Genomic DNA, 19,735 nt, shown 5'->3' on the forward strand with positions numbered 1-19,735 from the left:
GGGGGCCCACCATAGATAGTTACGTTGATTCCAAAGAAATGAACAAGAAGCGAATCCGAAGTGTGTGAGTGATGCGATCGCATAGCCTTGCGGACAGATCGGATGACCGTACTATACTCTGTGAGATTACTCGTGGGCATGATATGTAGTCGTATACCCCCTTCAACCCCTTATGGCACGTTTTTGTCGGAATGTTCCGTGAGATTTCCCTTCATACCATGCCATACATCATCATGCCATGTCATTCCATGCACAGCAAGAAGTGGTATATAACGAGATGAAAGTGAGACATGCGCTGTGCTCGTCATTAACATCATCGTCATTGTACACATGGCAGGTGATCTGGCTTTTTGGCAGACGTATGAAAGAATCATTTTTCGCACAAGCCATTTTCGACCACATTTCAATTGTGCAGAAGATGATTCGTTTCATATACAAAGAGAGAAAAGGACGAACAAACATGTTTTAGTGCGGTTGGATGTTTCGGACCATCTCACTGTTCTGCAGTGTGGTATCTCCCCCAAATACTTTGTAAACGAATCTGAGAATTAACCGGCATGTTACTTAGGGATTGTGATGATTTACGTCATCGGGAAGCTCGAAGCCACGTTGTTCAGGTGGTTGTTTGGGAAAGAAACGAATGACGCTAAAAATATCATTACCCTTGTACCCTGTCCGGTGTACCTGACATCGCCTCAGGTATCAAGAATAGCATAGCGGCGAATAGTTCAGTTCAGTTTTCAAGCAAACTTCGCAGTCCGAGGGTAATGGAGGTATGTATGTATATGTATGTATGCTCAGTACCTATGTTTTCATCGTTTTTTCCACTTTGCTTTGCGACAGCTATAGCAGTATTGTTCTTTTCTTCTTCTTTCTTCATCATCAACATCATCCTCAATTGTTTGTTTTCGAGAAGAAGAAAGAAGAAGAAGTTGCAGTTTCAGCAGATTTGGTTTTTATTTCTAATCGGTTCGGATATATCATCGATATCATCAACATCAACAACAACGATCCTAATCGTCCGATCTATCTTTTATAATCTCTTCCAACCTGCAGTTCACTTTCGGGATAGTCCACAATATCAGTGCAGGTGATATCATAGCATAGCAAATAACACAGATATATTGTGAGTCTGCATAATCCAGTTACATTCCGCTTGGCTTTCCTTGGCCTACGATAATCAACATAACATTCCTTCATCACCTTTCATCAAACACCGCTTTACGTTCTCGTCCTCGTCTTACATTCATATCCTTCCTGAGATACTTTTACATTGCTTTTCAACATACCTTGGTGGCGAATACATCATAACCATCATCTCCCATCATTTGTTACGCTTTGATCATCAACCACTCGATTAGCGTCATCATCAAACATTCGCCCTTTTTTTCCCTTTTTTACAACAATTCTCATCATAACATACTACTCTGCGGTATCAACTAGTTCGCTAACCAATACGTCTTATCATCTCCACTCTCACTTGTTCGCTTCATATCATACCAACTGGTCTCCCGGCGTACAACAAACCCTTTCAACGCACCACGTACGAACCAAACCTTCCTTTGATACACTTTATTCACGTTCAACCTCCAAAAAACATCCTTTGATCTCTTACTCCCAATCCCACTCCCACTCGTCCAGCAGTCCGACTACACCCTACACCCTATCCTATCCTATCCGTTTCATTTCTTTTCCTTTCCCTTTTCATTTTCTTTTCCATTTCATATAAAGTAAAATACTCTTTCTTATTGATCCATCTCAACGAAGAAGAAGGCAATAAAGAAACACCCCCCTCCAAATCAAGATCAACTACAACAACATGTCATCTATAAATATCTTTACGCTACTTTCCCTCTTACCCCTCCTTGTCCTCGGTTCAGCATGGAGAGATCCAGCTGCTCCTCCATTAGATGGTAGGAAACGTGCTGCCGCTGCGGCGACTCCACTGGGTTTTGAGAGTGTCGGTGATACAGGTGTCAGTGCGCAGATGGTAAGTCCCACTCAACCCAAACACTGTACTGGTAAATATAACAAACTGATCTTCCCGCCACTCCGCTCTCAATAGGTATTCTTGGGTAACAACAAGAAGATTTACGTATTGGACAAAACTGAGAATAACCCCGTGGAGATTGACGGAGAGTATGGCACGCATCCTGCTTGGGCTACTGAGTATGATATCGAGACCAACGAGTGTGAGTGAATGGTTCAGTCGTACGATATAGACCTGGAGGAAACTGACTGACCTTGCGGTGTCCAGACCGAACGATGGATGTCTTCTCGAATACCTTCTGTGCGGGTGGTGGTGTGTTGGGTAATGGTACTTGGGTAGTATTCGGTGGTAATCAACGTAAGTCATCCCCATGCTATCGACTTGAATGAGACAATTTTCATATTGGTTTTGAGAACTGACATATCCTTCCTTTCATATAGCTGTAACCACTGGTGGTGTCGCTTCTACTGCTGCCGAAGCGTACTCGGATACTGACGGTGGTACCGCCATCCGAATGCTTAACCCCTGTACCGACGAATCATGTGAATATATACAGGGAACAACCTCTTATTCGATATCCGATGATAACACTGGTGGATGGCTTCAGATGACCGGAAGACGATGGTACCCTATGGTAGAAGCTTTACCGGATGGATCACTGATCATTATCGGTGGTGATAAGAACGGTGGATACGTCAACACCCAAGCTCAGGATAACCCAACATACGAATTCTTCCCACCTCGTGCCGACGATCCCGTAGACTTACAGTTCCTTGCCGACACCCTCCCCATCAACCTCTACGCTTTGACATGGTTGATGCCCTCTGGTAAACTCTTCATGCAGGCTAACCGAAAGACCATTCTTTACGATTACAACACCAAGGAGACCACCGATCTTCCCGACATGCCTTACGCTGCTCGTGTCTATCCTGCTTCAGCCGCCACCGCCATGCTCCCCTTGATCCCCGACAACGACTACGCCGCTACGATCCTATTCTGCGGTGGTTCTAACACGACCCAGTGGGGTAACGACGGCACAGCTGGTTACAATGTTACTGCTGTTCCCGCCGACAACACCTGTGTGAGAATCACACCAGAAGGTAGTGCCAAGTACGAGGATGACGATTACATGTTCGAAGGTAGAAGTATGGGTCAATTTGTCATTCTTCCAGATGGAACTTTCTGGATGGGTAATGGTGTGGGTATGGGAACTGCCGGTTATGGTGATGATGGATACTCTGTTGGACGTGAGTGATATCTTATCTATCCATGTATGATGGTGTCAGCTGACATCGAAATTGCTATCTATAGAATCCTACGGTCAAGCTCCAATCTACATGCCCGCCATCTACAACTCTTCTGCACCTGCTGGATCACGATGGAACCGAACCGGGTTGACCGCCTCTGCCAACGAAAGAATGTATCACTCCACGGCCATCCTCTTACCTGATGGGTCCATCTTCATCGCTGGTTCCAACCCTAACAAAGATTTCACCACTACTCAATGGCGATCTCGAACCGACTCTGAGAAATGGTACCCATGGTACTACAACGAAGAACGACCCGTCTACGAAGGTCTCCCCCAAAACCTCACTTACGGTGGATCGTCATTCAACATCACCTTGAACAATACCGACGAAGCTACCGCTCAGAATACCAAGATTGTCGTTATTCGAGGTGGATTCAATACGCATGCTATTGGTTTCGGGCAACGATATCTCCAACTCAACTCGAGCTACTCGGTAGATATGAATACAGGTAAGACGACACACATCGTCTCTCAGATGCCTGGAACCAACGGACCCAACTTGTTCCAACCTGGACCAGCGATGTTCTTCGTCGTAATTAATGGTGTACCTTCCCAAGGTGAATTTATCATGGTCGGATCGGGTAAATTAGAAACTCAAACTACTCAAGCGAATGAGGATCTACCTACATCGACTATAATAGCTCTCACTACGCCTTCGTCGACAGAAAGTGCGGACAGTTCGTCAGCATCGACCAACCAGGGTGCTACCACCACTTCATCATCGACTCATGCTGTTGTGATTGGTTTGACGAGTACCTTGATAGCGGGTTTGATATCGTGCTTGTCATTCTTATAATCAGAACGACCACGAACATATATAGATTGATTGGCTCGATAACCCAAAAAGCATTCCTCATTAGCATACATGACGATCACATCATTTGTAACTTCTTTCTCAACAGCCGTTTTAAATGGACATTTCTTCATCCTTATGTCTCCTTTGGACAGTTTCTTAGCATATAGTTTTAATTTTCATTCTGTAGATAATAGTTCATTTTAATATAAATAGCATTTTTGAATATTCACGATGGGACTTTTCTTTTTAGAGGTTACTTATTTGATCCAATTCATCCATTCATTCGTTGATTATTGAAAGACGGACAATTCTGTTTGATCGAGAGTCATCAACAGACAGTACTATGATGATGATAATGAAAATGATTATGCATCTCAGTGCATGTGTATGTAAATGGCAGCTGAATTGGTTGAGTAGTTTGCCACTGTGAGAGGTGTAAGCTGTGCTGTGCAGTCTGGTTTGGTCATGCGTCATTGCCACTTCAATCGAACGCATAACGTAACATACCTGGACTGGTTGAACAACATCACTTCACTAGACATCACTTCATATTGTACTCATAAATACATATAATTCACAACAGACAATATGGGTGCATCAACGACCCTCTCAAGCGATGATAAAGCAAAAGTCAAAAAAGCCATCCCATCTTCAAGTTCAACTAATAAAATCGTGACTGCTACAGTAGCGAGGGTATATCAGTGTAAATCTGGTAGTCAATCGTGAGTCGAGCTCTACTCTGTATATCATCTATCTCATTAGGTCTTATGATCACATCTTTTGCGTTGATGTGATGTGATATGGAGCTAACACACGGGCGACGTGGGTTGTAGATGGTCATACGCTGGAGCAGAAGGTGCATTGGTATTTTGTGCTGATAAGGCAAAAGGTGGATTATGGTTCAGAGTAGTTGATCTATCTGTAAGCATACATTTCAACTTCTCCGCTACCATCTGGCTTGATATGCAGCGGTACATCGGAAGAAGCTAATGGCAAGATGGGATGAGAATAGTCATATCGTGGTGTCATCTGGGAACACGAATTACCCAATGAGATAGAGTATAATCAGGAGAAAACTTTCTTTCATTCTTGGCAAGGTGATGTGAGTTGTGCTAGATCATACATGTATCACTGGGAGATACTGGTGCTACACCTAATGATACTCGAGAAATATCCTAATCATACTGACTTATTCGATGCATTGCATCGCAGAACTCACAATTCGCATTTGTCTTTGCGTCCGAACAGGAAGCCCATGATTTCTATAAGAAAGTAGCTAATAGGTCGAAATATGCTAGTGAGTCGTATCAGCCACTGAGAATCTAGGTGGTCGCTTGATGATCATTTTACTGACTGTGTGATCATCTTCCTTACAATAGCAAAAGTGAAAGAAGATAAGAAAGAGAAAGCTAGTACGTCAACACCGACCAAGAAGAAGAAAGGAGGAAAGATCGATAAATCACTGATCTCTGGACCCGTAAGTATACCTTTGGCTTGGGGTTGTGTTTGTCAAGGAAAACGTCAAAGTATTCTTGTTGCTGACATTACGATATCGATGACTTAGTCCGCTGGATCATTCAAACATGTTGCTCATATGGGATTCGATAGTGAGAAAGGATTCTCATCATCTGGTGTGGATCCATCATGGCAGATCCTCCTTGAACAACTTAGTATGAAAGGTATCTCAGCAAAGGATATTCAACAGAATGAGAAATTCATCAAGGACTTTGTACAGCAACAAGGTGGTATAGAGAAGGTAAGCGACATTTGGATTCGATTGATGTTTGCATAGTCAAAATCATAAGTTGATGGATGACTGATACCTCAATCAGGCCACTGCACCGAAGAAACCCCCTCCACCACCTGCACCGACCTCACGTCGAAAGCCCGCTCCTCCACCACCTACCTCTCGTTCTGCTCGACCATCATCCGTGGCTGTACCTACTTCCGCACCTCCCCCTCCCCCTCCACCAGGTCGAACATCCCTTCCACCCTCTGCTCCTCCCCCTCCACCACCACCCATGGCACCTCCTCGGAGTAGCGTCGCAGCACCTCCGCCACCACCTCCACCACCCGCACCACCCCGAGCAGGAGGATCAGCGCCCCCTCCCCCTCCACCACCACCACCGCCAGCAGGGGGTCGAGGTGCACCTCCCCCACCTCCCCCTCCTCCTTCAGGCGGTCGAGCACCTCCAGCACCACCTGTACCTCCCGCAGGGGGAGATACGGGTCGTTCGGCCTTACTTGCGTCAATCCAAGGAAAGGGAGTACACAATCTCAAGAGAGTTGATCCTATCGAACAGCGCGTGTCGCCCTTGGCTGGTGGGGCTGCTGCTGTCGGCGCTGGAGCGGTTGTAGGTGCCGGAGCTGCTGCGGCTGTAGCTTCTACTACTGAAGATGGTGAGTTACGTGCATTCTGATAGATATGAACGTGGGGTGATGGGAGATTGAAAATGGAAATGCTAACATGTCTTTGTTTTTGATGTTGTTTTAGCCCCTGATCTAGCGTCGAGTTTGGCAGCTGCGTTATCCAAGAGAAAAGCGGATATAGGAAGTGATGATGAGGATGATAGTGATGATGATGAGTGGGATTAGGTTGCAGTGTGGACTGGTGTAGAATGTGATTTTGTAGGTATGTAATGTATTTGATCAGCTTCTACATACGTGTTGATAGGTCAGTTCGTTACTTTTTGACACAAACGCGCGATTTGTTATGTCCAATATCAAAGATCTTAGAACAGATCACTGACCTGACTAATTACTGATCATTCCCCTAATGATGAAAGGTTAAAGGGCGACTGAGTTCTGGAGTAGAAACCTTAGTATAACTTGTATTAAAGGATTTTGTCTTTGTCCTCTGACCCACAGTCGGAACCTTTCATAATTATTGATCAGCTTAATGTTCCTTTCTCCAACTTACTTTTGACTTTTGCCAAGGGGATTATAAACAAAGGACCTTTGACCTGGAATGACTTGGCTTGCTCGTCTACTTGACGCAGGTGACATACTGATATAGACATGATCTTATAAAAGACTTTCGTGTCCATATACCTGAAAATAGATATAACCGACTAACAACCTCTACTTACAATTGAAACAACAGAAAACCCAAAAGATCAAAGAGAAACTCACCATTCTGAATACAATTGTTCCAAACATGCTATCAATCTTCTTATCAGCTTTACCCACTTCCCTAGCCCTACTATGGACATCTTACGGTCCACCTTCATCCACTGGAAGTAGTGGATTGGGAATGGAGAATCTGGTGGAATACACAAGTACTTTACCTCTTTCGTTGGATGAGAATGGTATGAAGATTAGAATCAATATGGATGGTAGTTGTTGGGTTGGTACGAGGAAAGTAGGATGTGAGGAAGGTCTGGTAGGTAAGATGGTTAGGTGAGTTAATGTGTCGAAATTATGGATAGATGGATCTCTCCACATTTTTCATTAATGGACTGATCAAGTTGATCTGTTGTTTGGCGATATAGCAATACCATCCCTTTTCTCCTATCTTATCAGATCTATTACTCCCTCGCCACTTATACTCTCCTATTGGGTGTATTCTACCATTATACAACTACCAAACGATGGATGAACAATTCAGAATCAAAAGTATTAAGGAGATTCACATTGGTGGTGTTGGTTATCAAAGATTTCATTGGTGTATTTGGTGTTGTAAGTTTGCTTTACCCTTTGTTCGTTTAGTGATTTTTAATCGTGTCTGTATCCATTTCATCATCAAGGATAGGTTCATAAATTGATGATTGACGATGATGATTAAATGTATAGATCTTCTCATCACTTTCTCTCTTACTTCTACCCCATATCGATCCTTCAGTCGATCACATCATAGATGTCAAATTAGGTTGGGCAAGTATAATTAGTATTTTCGCTGTGTTTGGTTCGACCCTCTTAACTGCCGTTTATGATAAATGGTCTAAAGATTTATTGACCAATCAGGCTGAAAAGTGAGTAAACTATTCATTTAGGATACTTTGATCGTTTGTGTTGTGATACCGGATGAAGAGGTAAAACTAACTGGTTATATTGTAGTGGTATTTTCTTGAGTGATGAGGTTATCGATGATATTGAACACTCATATGTCGATTTGGAGAAAGGTCGGAATCAAAGATCACTGTCTTCGGGAAATGAAGATGGAAATGGAGTTGGAGCTATTCGAGATGATCAGGCAGATAGATCGATTCAAAGATTATTTGATCATATCTAAGTACATCAGGTCAAGATCAAGGTCAATGAACCAGTTTTCCTTCTTATACCGTATCCATTCATACACGCTCATGTATCCAAGTACTGTAGATTGTATAGACCAGCTTAAGTATCTATATGTAACTCAATTTATCACTTGTCATCTTCAAAATACCTCAAAATCGTGACCTTATCAAAGTACACTGCGCGTTTACTTCACAATGTCTCGGTAAGAGAGATCAATGGGATTCTCAGTTCACCTTTCTCTTCGATTCGAACATACAGTAGTAGTACACTGGTCTACCCTTTGTTACACTCAACACTCTGCCATCAATGTTCTCATCGGATTGGCACTGCAATAAGGGACCAGAAGAAGTCTCTTGCTTTGATTTTATAATGAATCACGCTATTTCAGATTAAATTTCATCATCATATCTTTCTCAAATACGAAAACGATTATGGAGTAGAAAAATCAATATAACAACCTATCGGAACCGCGACCAGAGACCAGAAACCGGAAGAAACACGTAACGTAATGTAGAGTCAGCAAAATATCATCTATGAGAGTCAAACAGAGGAGAAACGGGAAGAGAAAGAGAGACTGGAATTCTATGAGGTAAAGAGGGAGATTTGACGTTGAATCTGATTGATATATTGTAGCTTGAAAATATAGGAAAAGAGATGGGTAATTATCGATTATATATCCTGTTGATCCAACCAGATACTAGGGAGGGAAAAGCAAAATAAGGACAGGAGTTTGTTTGATTCGGATTTGGACTAAAATTGAAGATCGATCATTTAAGGATTGAAGGTTGATTTTGATTCGGTATTTCAATGTTATTTGATTATCGATTTCTTTATTCGGGTTTGGGATTGGGATTGACAACAACGAAATACGTTTCTTGATATTTCTATTTCTATATTTCAGATTTGACAACATAAAGTATCTTTTCTCCTACAACGACTTGACCCCCCGCACAACCTTGAGATATCGCTTGTTTCATTTTACATTACATCCTGTTCCCTCCGGACTCATTGGTTTCCCGATTGAGTGACGACCAACATCCGAAATTCGATGTCGGGCGATCCCAGATGATATCATCGATGATTTGTTGATTCACTGTCCCTCCAGTCCACTACATCTCACTTCACCATCTTGACCAGTGGACTATTGCACTGGGCGATCTTCTCCCAATCCAACTTTCCCTGACGATATCTCTGAAATTAGATCCTCCCCATTCCAACCATTCCTTTCACCGAGGGTCCCAAGCCCAAAACGTCTTTCAACTGTACAGGTCCCTTGTCTTTCTCGTGCTCTTTACCTTTCTCTTCGGTTGACGTTTCCTGTTGTTGTCTTATCCGTTCAACTTCGGATTGATGGAAATTCTGAGCCATCTCCAACTCCCCTTGCACCACTACCCCTTCGAGCCAAGGGTGATTGACCAATTCGGCTGCGGTCGCTCTCGAGTCCGGGTAATAGTGTAACATCGGCATGAGGAATGATGACAATAATTCCGCATCGGCATGTTCCATCAGGTATTTCTCTTTCAGCACCGAGATCATAGGCCAGAACCTCAATCTACTTATATGTCTTAGTTCACCTCGTCGATTGAACATCTCATGAGAGTATTTGCCAGATAGAGCTAATGATCTTGGCATTTCACCGAGCAATTCCATGATTTGAGCAACGTGGTCGTCGTCCTTATCGTATTTCACACCTGGTTGAGGATCGAATAGATAATCACCAGTCAATAACTCGAAGAACTGTAAGATGTGATCAGTAATCAGTATCAAACGTGAAGAACAAGCTGAGAAGTATAACCTACCAAACACGCAGCACTCCATATATCCACGCTCTGATTCCACCTCGTACCCAATATGATCTCCGGACATCTATACTGTCTCGTTTGAATATCGTTCGTAAAGTGATGATCGACCCAACATGCATTACCCAAATCGGCAATCTTGACCGTTATCCTCTCGAGGCTTACCGGATCATATGGGAACGGAGGAGGAAGGTGGTTCGGATCGCCCGCCACCGGTGCATCCCTACTAGGGTCATCAGGATCATGGTGTGCTTCCTGGTCTTGTAGATTGTTGACATGAGAAGTAGCGGGAGAGGTAGTGAATCCGGTAGTCGAGGAAGATTGTCCGAGGGGTGGGTTGTCGCTGGTGGGTGGTTTGCTTTGGTGGTTTGGTGGAGAGAGTGATTCGGTAGACATAACAGAAGTGGATATTTTCGCCTCGTCATTTCGACCTGAATCCGGTGTTGTAGCTGGAGTTGAAATTATCGTTTGACTAGGGGTAGCAGTGGTAGATGGATTGGTAGATGATGAAGGGGGTGCGTTGATAGGTTGAAGTGATGGTGAAGGAGGAGCGGCGCTCATCTGTTGAGATAACAATGAAGGTCCTGTCGATGCTGGTGGGGCGGGCGCCTTTGTTTTTTCCCATGACAATCCTGACTCGCCCAATTTGACGTTTTCCATACCATTTCCTAAAGCATCAGTCGTTGTTGCCCTTTTCGCGAGCGAAGCTCCAGCCACACTGTTTGATGTAGGGAAAGCATCTACACCGGAGATTTTACTCATTCCAAATCCATATTTATCTAACATCGGACTACTTGAATAACTTGAACTTGGCGATGGCAGAGGTTGAGATCCAACGATGAAAAGCCCATCTTTCCGAGGTGTTTGATTACCCAATCGACCTTGAGAGGGAGGGACACCGACTAATTTTGTTGGTACTGCTGCTGGACACGATGCCAGTTCAGCTTGCACGACGGACTCAACATCTTCTATACAGATCAAAACGTTCTCAGGTTTCAGATCCGTATGGATGATCCGACATTCCGTATGGAGGTAATCTAAACCGAGTAGAACTTGCTTTGCAATTTGCTTGACGATATGTTGAGGTACACCGCGATGTTGATACCTTTTGATCAATCCTAGCAAGTTCTCTCCCAATACTTCAAACACCATACAGACGTGACTACCATTTGGTCCGGTATGCCTGAAATTGTCCACTAGCCCTACTACGTGACATCGTCCTGCATGCGTCTGAGACGAGTTGACGACACGTTGAAGTAGTTGGATCTCATCGAGAGCGGTTTCAGTGTAATGTCCATCGGATTTGACCACTTTGAGCGCGACATGCCGTTTAGTGCTAAGATGGTTGGAACACATGAGTTAGTGCTAGATCTCATCCGCTGATATCGGGAACATCCTAGTGCGGACGAGGGTGTGTGGCAGGGGAAATGATATAGTAGATACGTCGGTTCGCCGAAAATTTGTGAGTGAACAGAGAAAATGAACACATACTTGTTATCCCTAGCTAACCATACAGTCGAAAAATGACCCCAACCTAATTTTCTCACTATCATGTAACGTCCGTTGTTGAATTCGTCTCCTATGTTGACAGGGTGGTATCCACCAGGTCTGTAGTCTTCTAGATCTTCCTCATCTTCTGTGAGGACGGATGTCGCTTGGGAAGCTTGGGATGCGGAGAGGGAGTTGCCAGCAGAGGCGGAAGTGGAAGGTTGTGGAGCAGGTGAAGGAACGGCGAGAGGTGTGGGAGCGGCACGCTGTAATGTTCGAATGATATCAGTATATATGCCGTGCTGATAGCATGTCATGTGGGAAGAGAGATCATATGCTATCACACGACCTCGACGTTAATGTTGGGGAGGGAACATCGCATTCCCACGAGTCATGATAAGGCTCGCGTGACGAGCCAATGACTTCCCCTCGCCTCCATCTTGTTCCCGACGATGAATCATATGCATCTTGTGTAGACTCACTGATTCTCCCGATGAGCCTGCAGCAGATGCAGGATGGGGCATGTTGATTGCGTTATTTGGTTCTGATGACAATCAATGCTATGTTTAATGTTTGATGTTTGATTAATCAGGGTTGAAGAGCTTTGGACCAGTCGGGAACCCGATTCAACTTCGACTTGTCTCGTTTACTCGTAATCCCAGATGGATTGTACTACACTATAGGTATGAGTGATCGGTGAGGCTCTCTGAGATGTTCTGGATCTGGTGCTGGATGTGAACGGATGAATGATGATGAAATGAGATGTGCAAGCAAAGTAATGTATATGAGGATGGTGTATGTGGTTTGTCAACAATATGTTAATTGAGAGAGTGATTCATTGGAGTATGAGTGGTTGCTAGTTTGCAGTTTACCCTGAGCAAGGATCCAATGGATATGGGATGGATCAACCAAACCAGAGTTAATCCATTCCTAATTCCTAATCAATCATTACAAACCAACTAATCAGTTTAACCGCAATTGGTAATCTTCCCTAATCCCTCTTTCCTAAGTGGCCATTACATACATTACATTACAATATCTACCATTTACCCGGGCATCGGATCCTTCGTTGTCTGTGCGTGCCGACGAGACGAGGAATGGCCAGACGAACAAACGATACTCATACATGCAGTGAATCATACTCAGGTTATGAACGGGTCAAGCGTACACCCTGATGATACGTGAAAGTAAGCTGGACTGAAGATCTACATCTCATCCTGTCTTGCATCCAAACGAGATGTCGACGCCTGTCTATCACATGGAATGTACGAAGACTGCTTCCCAGAGATAAGAAAACGAAGGTGTTCAGGGACAGAGCGGCTCTGATCATGTTCCCTGATACGGGAAAGAAGACTCAATTCTTATTCGTCAATCTTCGAAGGGCCCTGCTTCCTCGGCCAGTAGGCAAGTGGAGGTCAGGTCTTTTAATCTAGCTATTCGTAAAGTTGAGGAACCTCCGGCGCTTTGACGGCCGTCAACATTGGATGCTTCCCCTGGTATGAACTGGAGCCCGTCTCAGCGCATTTGCTCCCTCAGCGACTTCTAATCAGAGAGCATTTTCGATTGGAATCAGCACAAAGGTATCTAAACTTCTGATGATCGCACCACGCATTAGTGGTCAGTTTCAAGTTACGTTTACCAACGTAAAAAGCAGAATTCACGCTAAATCCACCACCACCACCACCGTCGGCCGTTCTATAACCGTTGAGCAGAAGCCTAAGAGGAGTTCTATCGGTGCTTGTCGGTTTAAAGGCGCAGTGTCGAGATCCCGCTCGTGATTATCAAATCCTCAGGGTTCTATCGAAGGAACGTTACGTTCCTTCATGTGGAGGGCGGAAAAACCCTTGACTAGATCTGACCTGGGTGTTACCGTAGTGGACAGTTCACTTGACCAACCGTTTCGTACTTGTTTCAGCATTCACTATGAGTTGCAAGAAAGACGAGCGGCAACAAATCTGTATACCCTGCCAATCATGAGAACGTGAGAAAGGGGTGAATCACCTTCTATTGACGTCTACAGTCAGAGGAACTGAGTAGAATAATCAACGGGGTATCGCGTGACTCATGTAAAGGAACGGTCTTCGTCATCGTGGATAACTATCAACTAATTATCCTAAATACCCACCTGCGATATCAAAATCCAGCAGCCAAGCACCTTAGGCAATAAACTAGTGTCGTGCAATCTGGGACTATCAACTGTGATCACTATTGCGCTCACGGACAACAGATGCGCAAAGGAATTAGATCAGACCAAAACATGTTGATCTTGCCCTGCTTTGATGCTGAAATTTCGTATCATCTTCAAAGCAAGATGGACCAAGCAAGATGGACCATCCTTTGTGGTTATTAACCCTCTAGACCCCACAAAGGATGGGCAGCTATTTGTTTTGCCGTGTAAAGTGCAGTATTTGTAGGTGGGTAGATCATAGCCTTGCTCAGAATATGTTTCCAAGCTATGGATGTTATAAATCCACTCGAATCTGATCAATTGGCTACTAACACTTCTTCTGAGTCACAAGCGACTATCATCAAAAAAGTTCGAATACAGAATTCAGACCAAGTACGACTTGATAACTCGAACTGACCTGTAGCGAAGATCCACAATAACTCAAATCGACAGACACCCAGACTGTCAACATGGGTAGGGAATATGTCGACGATCATTATTTCATCGACAAACGTGGTCGATCACCTTCCCAGCGAATGTGGGATAAGACTTCGACTCTTGGGAAGATAATATATTTGATCTATATCATACCCGTATTCGCTATTCTCATTTCTTTGGCTTTATTGTTAAGCCCATTTTACTTGTTTATAAGAAAAATTAGACCTTTATTACCTTCCACATCTTTACCTGATCCATCGACTAAGTACATTGACAAGACGACGGGGAAGAAGAGGTATTCGAAATATGAATGGTTCGGAGAGGATAAAGAATTTCCTCTATATACTTTATTCGTACCACTGGGCAAAGGTCCAGGATTACATAGAAGGACATGGGAGATGTTCAATTATTTCATAGAGACTTATAAGATGGTGTTAAAGCAGGGTTTACAAGTTGGTGGTTGTTTGACGGCTATTATTGTGGGGTACATGCAAGTCAGAATGATGATTCATGATTTGAATGATCCGACGGTGAGTTGAGTTTCAACATTGTATCTTCCTTCCTCTGTGCATGGGGCATGGAGAAGAGAGTAGTTAATCATTCTTCATTGGGGATTTATATCTCCTAGGTAGTCGACTATAGTCAGGAAATGCCCTTGACCAACTACGATCCAGCCGAGAGACTCCGTACGGACCCAGAATGCGCATATGGTGTAGGAACAGGTATAGCAAATTGGGCAAATGGTAAAGAACCTCTGGGTAAGTCTTCCACGCCAAGCAGGGCGAGATTATATCGCTAACATTGAAAGGAACGAGGACAGCTTGGTATACCTTATATCATATTTTCATCTGTGAGTACCTGTACATCGACGAGACAACAGACGATATGTGAGGAAGGGCTGATGATGGGGTTTCGCTAATTCAGTAATTCTGTGTATTTGCCTCTTTGGTGATGAGTTGCTTAATGTGCGCTTCGGATGTTTCGCCCCGCAGTGGTTTAGAGCAGGAAATGGATATACAATCATGTTGTGAGTTACCAAAAAGATCGAGATCATCTGATGCCTTTGCTGATGAGAGTATATCGTGTAGCTTGGCAGCTGCCACTTTAAGTACCAGTCCAAATTGGGACTATCCAGAGTGAGTCGGGCACAGCATGTATATGAAGTATTGAGGTTTGATGAGTGAATCATGGTTTGTTTGTAGAACCGTTCAATTCCGATATCTGATCCTGGTGATAATATTCATTTTCGGTCTCTACAACGTCCTCCGTACCCTTATTACCTCTATTGGATGTTCTACCTCAGGATATAAACATCTAGATTACCGTGTAGGTCGTAAACCCCTAAGATTCTGGACGGATAGTGAATGGCAAGATGAATATTATCGAATGAATTTCATCCAACCTGGTAAACACGAGAGATATTTTTGGACCGAACATCTTCAAGCTAAAATTGGTGATTGGGATTTCCCCTTGGAGAGAAGATCAAGAGAAGACATAAAAGCGCAGATTGCTCATCAGAAGAAGATGGATCCCAAGTATGATGATGGTAGGATACAGAAGGTCTGGCAGAAGAGTGGGAAGGATTTGGAGAATCAAAGAGGAAGATTAAGTAGAGTGTGAGTAAAATATGGTCTATCCACCTGCCTCCTCAGAACAGAACCGCGTGCAGCGAGTTGATCGTTGCTTTGGTACCCTCAGAGTCATACATGGCGGACCTAAAAAGATGCACGATAATTTCAAGAGAGAATTAGAAGAGATGAAGAGAATACACGTACCTCCCAACGATCCTGATAATCCACCTGACGAAGAGATGGAAAAAGAAATTATCAAAGCTTTAGATAAGGATAAAGGTTACTTCGGTATTGGTAAGCCACTTTCCATATCTTTAATTTAGGTTGAATGTCTGGAGAAAGATTGAATGTTAACTCTTCGACTGATGTCTGGATGTCTGCTGGATTTAGCGAATTGGAAACCCCGTACAAAATCATTTGGTTGGTGGTGGTTCGACGTCCGAAGAGGATATTATATGATTTGCGCATTTGGATTGTTCTTCTTGAGGATCGGCATATGCTCTTTGTAAGTTCAACGCCTTAATCATTGAGATCCTTGATTGAGAAAAGGTATTCTGGGAACTTGTAGTGATCTAGCAGCGGGTACTTTCTACCAATATCTCGAGGAATACAATCAAGCTTCAGACCAATGGAAGATCAATGGGGGACCTTCTAACGATACTTGTCAATACTACAAGGGTAGCTCGGTACCTATCTTTGTACTCCCTGGAGGTAATGCTTATTCAGGAGGTGAGTGGATACGATCATTCGAATGTATCTATGTCTCGGTGACTAACCTGGAATGATCGGGCGGGATATGATGTAGTGATTGCGATGTATATTTGGGTAGGGGTATGGAATACCTTCCTTCTAGGAATGTGTTTGGCTATTTTCATGGTGGCTATCTCCAATAATATGTAAGTGAAGTTTGACACTTACACTTACATATCAAATTTGATTCATATGTTGACCATTTTCATTTGCATTTTGTGTGTTGTTAGGTGGTGGGGTATGCACATAGGTTTCTTACCTATTACACTTATTGGTCCAAGGATGACTTCGATGAGTTTAGGTATCACATTGGGATTGTAAGTTTTCGTTGCCATACGTTCCTCTCCCGGTACCCTAGTGAGAAGAATTTCTGACGATTTATCCCTTTTGTACATCAGTGTGGCTTTGGCAACTCTCCAACAAGGTTTTTACTTCCACAACGAGTGAGTTCGCGCTATGACCTGGTCCGATACAGTATCGCTTACTTCCCATCATATCTTGTAGCGCCGGTATCATATTCACCAAGATTGTATGCTACGCTTCGATAGCCGGAGCGGCGCTTTCCATATACCCTGTAAGTCCAATGTGGTATAGATAACATGTCTGGTCTCGGACCTGCTGATGCTGATTTCGCTCGTTAATTGATACATAGAACGAACCTCTCAGACCTAATTTCACGAGAGATCCGTTCTGGCCCTGGACATCGAGATTCGCTTTTAGACGTATGGTAAGTTGTTGTAGTTTTCCTTGCTTGCTTCGCAGGTACTCCTTCATTGACATCCCTGTATTATGTCTGAATAACAATCGCAGGACCGTAAAAAATGGCATTATGAGAACAAGGATATGCAAGATATGGGTCAGTAGATAGACACAGCTAGTAAATATGTACAGTAGTGGTCATGCATTATGCATCACGCTTGATTGAAGATTGTTCATTGGTTCGTATAGTATACATACATACACTCATTTTCCTCCTATTCAACCTCTTCTCAAGATCCGCCTTCTCTGTTCATTCATATCGGAGCAGGATTCACTTTATTCTGCAAACCCAACAGTCCACAGAACGCCTCAGTCTGTGGATTAGTATACCATTGGTCTGCCCCTAGGATTCCTTCAGGTCCAGGGGGAAGTTGACTCTGCGATGGAGCTGTAGGCCAGAACTTCTGTACTCTCTCAATTTCTATTGGACCTTTTGTCCAAACCAGATCCACCGTCCCATCTTCATTTACATTCTGGGAAGGAACCAACAGACCTTCTTCTTCTATACGCTGACGTTCATCCGATACGAGTTGTTTTAGTATTTCCGGGGAGGGCAAAGGCGTTTGTTGGATTGTGGTGGATAGGTATGGATGGAATGCGCGGGATATGGCTAGCCATTCAGGATCGAATGTCAGGCGAGGTGGATTATCGGACGTCGACGAGGAAGGTGTGGGAATTTCGAAGAACTAACAAAAAGATCAGGTTAGCAGGTTGTTCTACCAAGTTGACGGATACGAGGTATAGTAGGGATTCCCGGACGGAGGATATGACGGTATCGCTCACCTGTATGAAATCTTTACCAGGCCCACATTTATCCAAAGCCAGAAACTTCGTTCTTCTCCCTTGTTCTTCTGCTTTCTCCGGTTTCACTTCGTCTACCGATTTGACAGCTTCTTCAACTTTGTTGATTGGCGCACCGATAAGTTCCGTTATACCGTCTTGTATACCTTCTTCTGTAGCTTTCTCAACTATATCTACACTTTCATCTATTTTGAGATCTTTCTGAGTTGTCGATGATTCCGTTGTTATTGCTGGAGGTTCAGCTGCATCCGTCGTAGTGGTGATAGGCGGATCATCAAATTCATCGTCTTCGATCGTGATTTCATCTGGATTGCCTAATGTCGTAGCATTACCATTCGTCGGTGGTGAGTCAAAATCGTCTTCATCCTCTATAGCAATCTCATCTGGATTCTTTTCTACATGCACTTCACCACTTGATGGTATAGACGGTAATGATTCTTCCAGCTTGTCTATCTGCTGAGTGGTCGATGAAGAGTGGTCATACAGTGCTGCGAACTTCACGTGGAGATGGGCAGAGAACCAGTAAGATGGTTGAATATGGTTCAGAAGGGTGAAAAGGGGTGGTGAACCGAGGGTATTCTTGTTGATCTGATTTCAACGACATGGTCAATCCAATTTTCGTCCAGGTGACGATACGACTTGAAAGGAAGGCTCACCTCATCTCTGAAAAATGGTTTTCGCCGTATTAAAGCGGAGGTGTCACCATGTCTGGCTATTGATATTGGCCAATCGTGAGACAAGAATATAGAATCGTCAGAATATGATAGCTGTAGTAGGACATTATCATAAGCCGGTAAGTCATCTAAGAGAACTAGTGATTGTAGACTCGCCTGCATTAGCTTCATCACATCGTATTCCCTTATATGATATACACTTCTCAAAGTTGAGTTGTTGTATGGTACTTTCTCAAAATGACCTATGAAGATAATCTAAATTAATGTCAAATCTCATGATGTCGGTGGTGATACTTACCTTTCCTATAATCGTGATCCTTGTAAATACCACTAGCACCGACTATCCTCAGACCATCTACGTACACACTCCCCCCAGCACCCATATAGTAGATATTTTCAGCCAACCATCCCCCATGATATAGCTCCCACATATAGTTCGAAGCTTCATGATTCCCTCCTATCACTATCGTCAAGACTGGTGCCTTTCTCAGTCCAGAATAGTATTCATGGAACGTCCCCAAGGAATGATATTTCGCTGGAACAGCCAAAGAAGCGAAATCGTTCGTTGATCTCAATGCTTGAAAATCACCACATAGCAGTAGGAGGTCGATAGGTTTCGAAGTGTGCAAGGTATATTGTTGAACGGTATCGTATATCGCTGTTAGACTGCCGTGCGAACACCCTTGGACTGCGATCTGAACAGAGTATGATTCAATAATCTACTCCATCTCTTCTATGTCAGCTATCCAGTACGACTCACCCTCATCTTGTCTTGTCTCCTGCGAGGCTACGGGTATAATGCGCTGAGTACACTGATAGACGTCTAGTTTTACCGCTGGGTGTTGAGACCGAGTGTTTTTGCAGATCCCAACATCTTCGAGACACGAGTTACTCACGTGGCAAAACTCACAGCCAAATCTGAATCCGTCCCCTCTTGGGATTCCAGTGTCAACAAAC

General features: G+C 43.7%; 6 protein-coding genes across 6 annotated transcripts; 4 read left to right on the plus strand and 2 right to left on the minus strand.

Moving 5' to 3' along the window:
• Window positions 1-1,819: 1,819 nt before the first annotated feature.
• On the plus strand, window positions 1,820-4,095 carry V865_000437 (uncharacterized protein; the record flags this gene model as incomplete). The annotated part of the gene is made up of 5 exons (XM_066224268.1): window positions 1,820-1,990; window positions 2,066-2,192; window positions 2,258-2,347; window positions 2,431-3,237; window positions 3,302-4,095. 5 exons carry the CDS (start codon window positions 1,820-1,822, stop codon window positions 4,093-4,095), a joined length of 1,989 nt encoding a protein of 662 aa, XP_066080365.1.
• Window positions 4,096-4,683: 588 nt separating this feature from the next.
• Window positions 4,684-6,690, plus strand: V865_000438 (uncharacterized protein; the record flags this gene model as incomplete). The annotated part of the gene is made up of 8 exons (XM_066224269.1): window positions 4,684-4,817; window positions 4,929-5,016; window positions 5,108-5,197; window positions 5,308-5,392; window positions 5,475-5,572; window positions 5,660-5,851; window positions 5,928-6,495; window positions 6,590-6,690. The coding sequence occupies 8 exons, from the start codon at window positions 4,684-4,686 to the stop codon at window positions 6,688-6,690; spliced, it is 1,356 nt and encodes a 451-aa protein (XP_066080366.1).
• Window positions 6,691-7,252: 562 nt separating this feature from the next.
• On the plus strand, window positions 7,253-8,326 carry V865_000439 (uncharacterized protein; the record flags this gene model as incomplete). The annotated part of the gene is made up of 4 exons (XM_066224270.1): window positions 7,253-7,494; window positions 7,587-7,773; window positions 7,888-8,066; window positions 8,152-8,326. The coding sequence occupies 4 exons, from the start codon at window positions 7,253-7,255 to the stop codon at window positions 8,324-8,326; spliced, it is 783 nt and encodes a 260-aa protein (XP_066080367.1).
• A 1,202-nt stretch (window positions 8,327-9,528) lies between these two features.
• V865_000440 (uncharacterized protein) lies at window positions 9,529-12,142 on the minus strand (the record flags this gene model as incomplete). Its single annotated transcript, XM_066224271.1, has 4 exons — window positions 9,529-10,068; window positions 10,131-11,466; window positions 11,622-11,884; window positions 12,101-12,142. The coding sequence occupies 4 exons, from the start codon at window positions 12,140-12,142 to the stop codon at window positions 9,529-9,531; spliced, it is 2,181 nt and encodes a 726-aa protein (XP_066080368.1).
• Window positions 12,143-14,255: 2,113 nt separating this feature from the next.
• V865_000441 (uncharacterized protein) lies at window positions 14,256-17,408 on the plus strand (the record flags this gene model as incomplete). The annotated part of the gene is made up of 15 exons (XM_066224272.1): window positions 14,256-14,753; window positions 14,852-14,981; window positions 15,044-15,073; window positions 15,148-15,250; window positions 15,312-15,359; window positions 15,426-15,839; window positions 15,922-16,088; window positions 16,185-16,299; window positions 16,363-16,523; window positions 16,600-16,690; window positions 16,775-16,861; window positions 16,943-16,987; window positions 17,049-17,118; window positions 17,197-17,271; window positions 17,355-17,408. The coding sequence occupies 15 exons, from the start codon at window positions 14,256-14,258 to the stop codon at window positions 17,406-17,408; spliced, it is 2,088 nt and encodes a 695-aa protein (XP_066080369.1).
• A 149-nt stretch (window positions 17,409-17,557) lies between these two features.
• V865_000442 (uncharacterized protein) lies at window positions 17,558-19,544 on the minus strand (the record flags this gene model as incomplete). The annotated part of the gene is made up of 6 exons (XM_066224273.1): window positions 17,558-17,989; window positions 18,087-18,692; window positions 18,761-18,871; window positions 18,935-19,020; window positions 19,077-19,473; window positions 19,539-19,544. 6 exons carry the CDS (start codon window positions 19,542-19,544, stop codon window positions 17,558-17,560), a joined length of 1,638 nt encoding a protein of 545 aa, XP_066080370.1.
• Window positions 19,545-19,735: the final 191 nt, after the last annotated feature.

Source organism: Kwoniella europaea, chromosome 1 (genome assembly GCF_036810445.1).
Source record: "Kwoniella europaea PYCC6329 chromosome 1, complete sequence".
Classification (NCBI taxonomy): Eukaryota; Fungi; Basidiomycota; class Tremellomycetes; order Tremellales; family Cryptococcaceae; genus Kwoniella; species Kwoniella europaea.